This window comes from Atta cephalotes (assembly GCF_000143395.1).
Source record: "Atta cephalotes unplaced genomic scaffold scaffold00027, whole genome shotgun sequence".
Taxonomy (NCBI): domain Eukaryota; kingdom Metazoa; phylum Arthropoda; class Insecta; order Hymenoptera; family Formicidae; genus Atta; species Atta cephalotes.
Genome location: NW_012130091.1, coordinates 1,610,381 through 1,620,230, shown reverse-complemented (window position 1 = coordinate 1,620,230; position 9,850 = coordinate 1,610,381). Strand labels below are relative to the sequence as shown.

At 29.0% G+C, this 9,850-nt stretch overlaps 2 protein-coding genes across 2 annotated transcripts; one reads left to right on the top strand and one right to left on the bottom strand.

Moving 5' to 3' along the window:
* The first annotated feature begins 1,084 nt into the window (after nucleotides 1-1,084).
* Nucleotides 1,085-2,617, top strand: LOC105620493 (8-oxo-dGDP phosphatase NUDT18-like). Its single transcript, XM_012201985.1, has 4 exons — nucleotides 1,085-1,184; nucleotides 1,296-1,827; nucleotides 1,986-2,088; nucleotides 2,378-2,617. The coding sequence occupies exons 1-4, from the start codon at nucleotides 1,085-1,087 to the stop codon at nucleotides 2,615-2,617; spliced, it is 975 nt and encodes a 324-aa protein (XP_012057375.1).
* Nucleotides 2,618-4,157: 1,540 nt separating this feature from the next.
* Nucleotides 4,158-5,394, bottom strand: LOC105620492 (zinc finger protein OZF-like). The gene is made up of 2 exons (XM_012201984.1): nucleotides 5,173-5,394; nucleotides 4,158-5,075 (listed from the first exon to the last, which is right to left on the bottom strand). The coding sequence occupies exons 1-2, from the start codon at nucleotides 5,392-5,394 to the stop codon at nucleotides 4,158-4,160; spliced, it is 1,140 nt and encodes a 379-aa protein (XP_012057374.1).
* Nucleotides 5,395-9,850: the final 4,456 nt, after the last annotated feature.

The window sequence follows — 9,850 nt, the reverse complement described above, 5'->3', positions numbered from 1 at the left end:
GAATAGCGTTTATCGATCATTGCAAATTATGCCTATTTTTAACAATAAATCTTATGTTAACAAAATTTGTTAATTGACTAATTTAGCCAAAACACATTTACAAATTGACCGCAAGGAGATTGATTAATTATCATTTCTGCGCTTTTTGAAGTTGGAGTACAAAATTGTAAAGAACTTCGTCCATTTTATATATAGAGTTGGATTCCTCGTATACAGAAATAAATAGCCCGTCAAATTATAGAATAGATTAAAACTGCCAACTACAATGCCAGATCAATATTACAACTAATTACAACTTACAACCCATCAATACGATCAACATGAGATATATTAATTTTGCTACTTATGCTTGCAAAATGCTCTTAATATCTTTTATCTTTTATTATATAATCAAAAATACTTCTAGATCTTTTTTTATTCATCTTTCTCCTCCGCACACGATTTATTTCTGCGTCCAGGGTATTTCCTCGCAGTGCCGTCACTGCAACACAATGACGGTGCAAGTAAGAATATAACACCACATTGTAGATTACTATGCTCACGCTATGTCACATATGAATACTTTTTGAGGATGTGTAATAACATTCTTCAATTTTGACAGCTCTGATGATGAGCAACCGCTCTAATAGAGCGATATCTTTAAAATATCAAAAATGTTTTCTGCAGAAGTTTGAGGATTTAAGAGAGTATTTAATTTTTACTATTGTACTTTTATTATTATCTACAAAATGGAATACAATTGATAAGTATAAGTGAGAACTTTGCCAAAATAGGCAAAATTCTTTCTTCTTCAATTTTGCATTTTTGCAACAATTCGCATAGGGAATTTGGCACATGAATGTATATGTAGCTTCAGACGTTCCAGTGCCTCCTATATTTCAGTAATAGATACAGCACTGAAGCGACACTGACATATTTTGATGCGTCTTTCCACGCGTTTACTGGCAGCTGATAGCTATCACTTTCACACTGATTGTGTTAAATTGCAACTTAACATATATTTGCAATCAAATATTGTTCTGTACGCGACGTGATACTATTTTCAGTGTATGTGTACATATTATATATAATATATATATAAAATATGTCAGATCTTGTAGAGAATCAAGTTCAATTGTTGCTTGCCGGACAAGCATTAGAAAATGACATATTCAATGTACATACTCTTGCAAGTGATACAACAGGTATGTCTGATACCTTCGTACTGCAGTCGCACTTTTATAATGTTCTTGTTAGAGTACCTTTTTCTTTCTTTCAAAAAGAGAAAATTTTAATATAGCTAACATATATTGCAGGTGCAAAATCAGGTCAACTAACACATATTCCCATTTGCTTGAAAACAGTAACATACATAGTTGCCGCTGTTGTCATAAATGATCAAGGCGAAGTGTTAATGATACAAGAAGCAAAAGCTTCTTGTACTGGAAAATGGTACTTACCAGCCGGTAGAGTGGAAAAGAATGAAAATCTTATAAGTGCTGTGAAGAGAGAAGTCTTGGAAGAGACAGGTCTGGTGATAGCACCAACAACTCTGATACTAGTAGAATGCGCGAATGGTACATGGTTTCGTTTTGTTTTTACCGGGGATATAGTTGGCGGTATTCTAAAAACTCCCGATCAGGCAAATGAGGAATCACTACAAGCATGCTGGGTACGAAACATAAATGACTTGCCATTAAGAGCTAATGATATAATATATCTCTTAGACCGGGGTAAAAGTTATGTTTCAAATAAAACTATTCCCCAACATCCTCATTTGATGCCTGTGACCAAATCACACACAAAATTATTGTTAAGATTAATAGTTACATCTAAAAAGAGAGCAACGTAAGTATTATACATTTGTATTAATATCTAACAATTACTACAATTCTATTTTATTGTTAACTATATATAATATGTCTATAGTGTAATTATTTTTATATTATATAATATATATTTTTAATATTTTTAATATAATATTTTTATATAAATTTTGTTAATAGAAACAGATTACATGTGCTATCTGATACTGAACAATACAATCCACCAATTTGTGAACTTAATCCAAATCGTAGTTTATTGTCTATTCTACATAGCTTTATGACTGTGAGTATATTAGGAAAGTATTAGATATTTTATGAAATACATAAGTATTAATGAACTATTATTAAATATCAAATATATACATTATATTGCATGTATTTTGCAATGAAAAATTGTTTTTAAAATTAAAAAATCTAATCTTGCACATTTTTTTACATTAATAATAAATAAATTGCATATAAATTATATATATATATATATATATTTACTATATATAATATATATATTTGAGAAAAACGTAATTGAAAGATTTTGTACGAATGTATATATATTCAGGTAATTTTTTTTTTAGGAAATATTTGGAAATGATGTACCACAGCATAAACCACATGGTTTATTGTCTGTAGAATTTAGCGGTGAACAAGAAGGTGATGGTCTGTGCTTAACATTATTGGTATCCTTCAAGTTACCATTGGAAGATGTGCCTGTAATTGGAAAATATATTTGGTACGAACTTTCTGAAAATGTAGCAGAATCTCTTGCAGCCCGTCTACCACGGAACATGACTGTCCCTTTGAAGGTCGTACGTTAATTGTATACAAATATTTTATTAAGCAATTATTTGATGAAAATGAATGGTACAAGATACAGGAGAATATAATATATACAGTAATTTTTTTACTAAAATCAAGTTTATAATGTTAACATTGTAATATCCTAGTCTACACCAATGACTTTATAACAAATATTAATACATGACAGATAACATTCTATATTCTTAACTAATATAAATAAGCTATATATAATAATGTTATTATATTTAGCTTATATATATATAAATATATATATACTTTATGAAAAAGAAACTAAAGTATTAATCATAAAATAATATAATAATACATTGGAATCAAATTTTTCTTCTTAAAAGTAAGTAGTTTAATTTATTCCCAGTATAAATTATAAATTGTATTAAGCAATATAATAATAATATAAAAATTTCACATAGTATATTCATTATATGTATATTTGAAATTTAAATTTGATAATTTAAATTGTAGATCATTGTGTATATATGTATAATTGTAACTATAAAAAGAAATTATTAAAAATCAAGTTTATAAATTTGTTTAAAAATTTATTATTGAACATTATATAAAAAAATAATTAGAATCGTTAGATAGATTTGAAATTTTATATTTGCATATATGCGATTAAAAGTTACAGTCTTTTATATATCTTGTTTGTGCAAATTATACTACTCAATCAATATCTGCTACATACTATGTAAAAAATTGAAAGTAAAGATAATTTATTAAAATAAAATTCAATAACAATAAGAATTAAATATAAAAATATGGCTAATAAAGATTTTAACGAGCAATTTATCACTTATTAGATATCTCAAATTGCACATATGAGCTCAAAATAAGATACAAATATATTTTTATTATTTTTATACATGTTATACTTTGTATACTCAGAGTATATAATAATAATTATAATAACTTATTTATTTAAGTCTGATATTGATTATAACATACTTGTATAAACACAAATAATTGAACAATATAGAACATGTTATTTATATAAATAAATGGTAGATATTTTTAAAATAAAAATATTGTTTCTATTCCTCTCATATCCTATTTTAGTAACTCAAAAACATCACAGATCATTATAATCATGAACCACTTGATCTTAAATAAATCTACATAAAACACGCATGTTTATAATTTTATATACATATAATAATATTATATTTAGGAAGACCATCATTTAATTACACAAAGAAAATGAAAGCTATTGCTGCCTTTGTCAGTAAAAAATTGCTTGTTTACAAGTAGAGCATTGAATGAAAAAATACTAGGGACATTTAAAAAAATTCTTAATGTGCAGGTATTGTATGTAATTTATTACAAATCAATATCATCAAATCAAAAAATTTTTTAACAGTTCAAAAAGATCTCTTAAAACTGAAAAAATTTACATTTTGAAAAAGTCATGTAACAGATACTTTCTTATCATTAAGGCATCAAGAATTTGAGTTTTCAATTTTTTATCTAATTATTGATAGTATCAATTTGTAACAAATTATATATTCTCATCCTGCATAATAATAATAGTGTATACCTTCAACTAGAAGTAGATGTTAATCTTCCCATCGTATTTAATACAGTATCTTCTGTACTTTCATTCTTTATAGGAACCACATTACTAGTATTATGCATTAATTTAATGTCATCATTGAGCGTTAAAGATACATTATTTAAATAATTTGAAGAAGCGGTAATATTAACATCTGCAGTACTAGTATGCAGTACATGCTTTTGATTGTTTTCACAATCAGTTAGATTTGTATCTGTATTTACAGGATGTTTTTTCATATGAGTTGTTAAATTACCACTGTGATGGAACTCTTTCCCACAAATTTTACATTGAAATGGTTTAATTCCGGAATGTATTCTCTCGTGTATTGACAAGTTACCACTGTGTCTAAATTCTTTACCACACACATTACATTTGTAGGGCTTTACACCCGAATGAGTTCTTAAGTGAGTGGAAAGATTTCCACTATGGCTAAACATTTTTCCACATATCTGACAACCATATGGGCGTTCACCAGAATGCGTTCTCATATGTATAGCCAAGTTTCCACTGTGTGTAAAACATTTTTCACATTGGTTGCATTTATATGGCCTGTCTCCATTATGTGTTCTCATATGAATAAATAAATTACTTTTGTGTCCAAATTCTTTGAAGCAAATCTCACATTGACATTTTAACTTTTTTCCTGTACTAGATTCCGTAGAACTTTTGGATGGCCTTCCAAGACGATTGTTTCTTACAGTCAGCGATTGTGCTGTTAATGTTTGACTAATATTTCCTATATTCAAATCCTGTACAGATTGTGACTGTTTGTTTTCTTGAACTATGACATTACTTGTACTCAGAGAATCACACTGGTTATTTGTTTGTATTTGATTGTTGCCATCCTCTTGATCAACTGAAAGGAATATGCCATTTTGCATATATGATAAACTACCAGCTTCCTAGAACAAAAATACATAAAACTGAATATAAAAAAAACTGAATAAAATCACTTGCTAAGTTGTTAAATGCATGTCACAATATTATGTAAATATTTACTTCTGCTCGGAACATAGTCTGTTGATCATGAATTTCATTTTTCGCAGGTACCTCGTTTGATAACTGCGTTTGTTCCCAAAATTGAGACAACTGACGGTGCTTATATCCAATATCTTGACTGATAAAAGGATACAAAGAACTATCTGAGCTATTAATTCTATTACTTGTGTTTACATCTTCTATGGTTGTACATTCATGCTTTATTTGTATAGGACTAAACATCTGTAAAATACAGAAAATGAATAGAATATATATCAGCGCACTATAGTGAAATGCCATGTAAATATCTCCATTTCTCTATATAATTAGAAGTAATATTCAAAGCATTAAAGTCATAATCATCATATACTAACACTTTCATTTGAAGAATTGTCAATAAGGGCCTTGGCCTGGAAAATATCAGTTGCTAAATTTCGTAATTCTAGTGAACTTGCATGTCATAATTGTTACACACTTCTTACTCAATAAACGCGATAGTATATACATACAACGAGACTTTTTGTAAGCTCACATTGCTAACAAGATCCTTAATCCCTTTGTCCCAAAGCCATTTTTTTATTAGATATCTAAACGCCACCTACATGATTCAAATGGAAGGAGCCCCAAACACAAAGTACGTTCCGAATTAGGAGCTGCGCACAATGAAAAGAATAGGGAACAAAAAACAGAGAATAAAAATTTCAACCTATCAAGGGTGTTTTTTCGTTATCCAATCAGAAGCTACTACAACTAAGGCTATCTTCGTCTTCAGGAATCAGAAGATGAAGATAGTCTTAGCCGTGATTGTTTTTGTACAACGAAAAAACATCGCTGAAATTATATATTGTGAAATGCAGCATTGTTCGTTTTGTCTCTCTGGGAACTGCTCGGAGTCGCTCCAAATGATCTCAGCGTAGAACAGTGTAGAGTAAGTATAAAGAAAGTAAAGGCTTAAACACAATAGGCACAGGCAATAGGCACAAGCAACAGGGAATAATGAGTCCAATCAGAGCTCTGATGTGTAAGTTCGATATTATATCCCAGAGTTCTGGACAGTTCGATATTCCCTATTCTACATGCCTTAACGCCAATGCGTATGCTTAGTGCTAATTGGTTCCGCATTAGATGTCTTACTTCCAGTTAAGTCAGTTAGGTTAGGTTAGGTTAGGTTAGGTTAGATAGTTGTAGAGTTCAAACTCTGAAGTAATTATTTAATTCTATTGAAGAAAATATCAGATTAAATATAAACATTATATTTACATATAAATGTTTTCTTGTTATTATGTAATGAATAATATTATGCAAAATATTTTAATAATTTTTATACAGACATTGGTAAGATGGTAACCTGTGCAGCAGTTGGTTGGTAATAATAGATCTATGAAAGGTGTTCAAATGAATCGTTTTCCGAAAGATACTTATCGCTAAAACATATAGATAAGAAATGCCCACCTGGAAGATAAAATATTAAACAGATTTGTAGTATCAGATTCCCTAACTTTTATCATGGTGCAATTGCAAGCAATCTCAAAGAAGTTCGTTAGCAAAAAAGTTCTTGTCGAATGATAAGATCCGAGAAAGAAAGGCTGAGAAATAGAGCGAGAGAGGAACCACAGCTGACTGAATTGACAGTTTTAAGATTAAATATATAATTTTGCATAATCCAGACAAAAATAAAATCAAATAGCAATATACATGGTAGCAATTTTGTTACTGGATGAAAAGGATGAAGAAATCTTTGAATCACATATGAGAATTGCACGAAGAATGCTTAGAGATATTTATTTTCAACAGGATTGACTTTGTAAATAATGGCAGGAAATTATTTAACCCCAGTTCCATAATTCACGGTTTACTTTTAACCACTTTTAATCGAAGTTCGACTTATTCGTCATCCATTTTCAATTCTAGAATTGGAAAAAAATTAAAAATAAATTTAACTTTATGGCTTTGATATGATTTATGCTAACAACATTTATAAGCGTCGTTTGTCTTTGTTTAACATTTGATAAATAACAAGGATAAAATGATTTTTAAGTGCGAGCGTGAATCGAACCGCGGACTGTTTCATTTCACATTTTCACATTTTTTTCCACAAAGTCGGCAAAGTCTAATGATCGTATTTTCATTTTGTCGTTACAGAATCACAAGACAAACTCACATGAAATGAAAGTGTGAAAAGTGAGTGATCTCGAATTACAGAAGTCGACTCCCTAAAGTCAGAATTGTTACGAATGTGTATGAAAAAGAGACATAAACGTTTGCAAAACAAATATAAAAACAGAATTAAGAAATTAAAAAAAGAAGTACGCATTATTAAAAAGTTTCCTATAATTATTTGACAACTTTTGCATGAAGATCAGATACAGGTTTTAAGTAACAAATATAATAAAATTCCAAAATGATGTGCAATGTTAATCAAAGCATATCATTTAAAATTTGCTTGTGGTATATCAGGATAGAGAGCTTTTGCGTCAGGGCTTCCTACTTCCATCTATTAGAACGTTAAATAGAAAACTTGAAAAGTTAAAATTCTAAAGTATATTATATAAAGAATATTGTATGAAATTAAAAAAATTTTAAATATAAAAGTTTCACAATTTAATAATAGTACAAATAAAGACTGTGTAGTCGTTTTAGATGAAATAAGTATAACTCTGGATGTTCACTTAGGATGCAATCGAGTTGCCGCTATAATGCTTTAAATAGTATTTGATTGACCAATCAGAAGAAAGAATTTTACTAAATGACCAATCAAAAAATGCTTCGAAGCATTTGTAGCAACAACTCGACTGCACCTTTAGATACATCAGCATTTACTTGCATTGGAAAAGTAACGTTATCTAACCATGATCAAAATGAAATTGCGACACACTGCAAACTCCGTTTCTTGTATGATGCACATAGAAGCATAAAGCTTCGTTTCTCTTCAAGCACATTCGCTACATGCATGATTCAACCTACAGCCAATTGCATGACCCTGCCTCTTCCAGTGCATGAGACCGCATGAAGTGTCTCTCGAGTTGAAGCAGTTCATGCAGTTTATGTATTCAACATATTTTAGCCCGAAACTGAAATTATGGGTGGTTCGGTTGGGAGTGTACTCAAAATCAGGGGTAAAAGTAAAGGTTAAAGATACGTAAGTAGGATGCTTAGAATACTTAAATTTTTTTTTAATTTAACATTTCATATATATATATATATATATTATATAATATATATACAATATAATACTCTGATATTACCGAAAAATTATGCATATACTGACATATTATGAAAATTTCAGTTGAATACCAACATCCAATATTGGTATTTGGATCTCTGTTTTGAGTATACCGCTATAGAATATCGGTTTTTAATGATTTATATAATACTGAAAAATTAATATATTGATATATTGATTAATATATTATCGCTATTTTTCATATCATTTTAAATTCCTGAATATAAAATAGTAGATTTTGATAAAGGTTAAGTTTACATTAGTCATATTCTTACAAAATAGGAAAGTAAAAAAGAGGAAAATAAAAATAACAGATTTTAAGGATGTTTTATATATATAATTATAGCAAAAGTTTCTAAAATTTGATTTTGAATATGTACTGTTTTCAAATGATTTGAATAATAAAGATTGTATACAGAATCTTATCATTTATTCATAACTAAAATGCAGAAATATATTTTTGAATTTCTATTACTAATTATTTCTGAAAAAAATGAAAAATTGTTGACAGTGACAGTATCTCAAGTCTAACCTTAAAATCTTTATATTTTAAATTCTTATAACTTCAAGTTGCTTCACAGTGAATTGATTTCGAATTTTGTTATAATTGTTGAATATATGTAAGAATAATCTGTAAAATTTTTGTTAAATTTCTAATATTTTAGAAATAGGTATTAAACATCCTTTTTGGATATTTTGATAAAATGTTTTATTTTTCTTTTCCTGCAGAATAAGATTGTAAATGCTGCTCGAAAAATATAAATCTTTTGTCAAAAAAAAATGTAACAGTAATTATTGAATGCATTTGTAATTCAGTCAATTTTAAATTGTCGTCCGCTGCATGAATTCATTGCGAATCCGTTCTGTTACTAAAACCGCATAGAATGTATTGGAGAAACGGAATGTTAAGAATCCTGCATTCCATGCCATGCACTAAATACTCATGCGCTTTATACAAGAAACGGAACGCACCGTTGGAGATGTCTCTAAGTCATACAATGTCCCACTTTAAAGACTGTAAACCGACTTTGAGTCAACCATTCTAGGTTGTATCCGATTCGTGCTTACAACGCTCATGAACAGCATTCATCCATGTTTAATTGTAATTAAACAACAAGGACGAAATGATTCCACATTTAAGCTTTGTGAGCGTAAATCGCACTAGATGTCCTAAAGTCGACATTGGAAGAACGTCTGTACAAAATCGATTTACAGTCGACTACTAAATGCCCTTAGCAAAGTCAATTTACAATCGACATATCGACATTTGTGCTGTTAGGATTATTACTAATAGTCTATTTATTACTAGACTTCTAGATTTAAACATTTGACGCTTATAGAATTAGAAGAAAAAAATGAAAACTAATACTTTAGGCTTTGGAATTAGGCTTTGAAATATTAAGATTTAGAAATTAAGTTTTTCTAGAAATTAGGCTTCGCACTTAAATTAAAACAGCGGCGATTGGTCGATCAACA

Coding starts and splice junctions, on each gene's coding strand:
- LOC105620493 (XM_012201985.1), top strand. CDS start 1,085: ATGTCAGATCTTGTAGAGAATCAAGTTCAATTGTTGCTTGCCGGACAA. Junction 1,185..1,295: donor TCTTGCAAGTGATACAACAG/GTATGTCTGATA, acceptor CATATATTGCAG/GTGCAAAATCAGGTCAACTA. Junction 2,089..2,377: donor TTCTACATAGCTTTATGACT/GTGAGTATATTA, acceptor TTTTTTTTTTAG/GAAATATTTGGAAATGATGT.
- LOC105620492 (XM_012201984.1), bottom strand. CDS start 5,394: ATGTTTAGTCCTATACAAATAAAGCATGAATGTACAACCATAGAAGAT. Junction 5,076..5,172: donor AGACTATGTTCCGAGCAGAA/GTAAATATTTAC, acceptor TTTTTGTTCTAG/GAAGCTGGTAGTTTATCATA.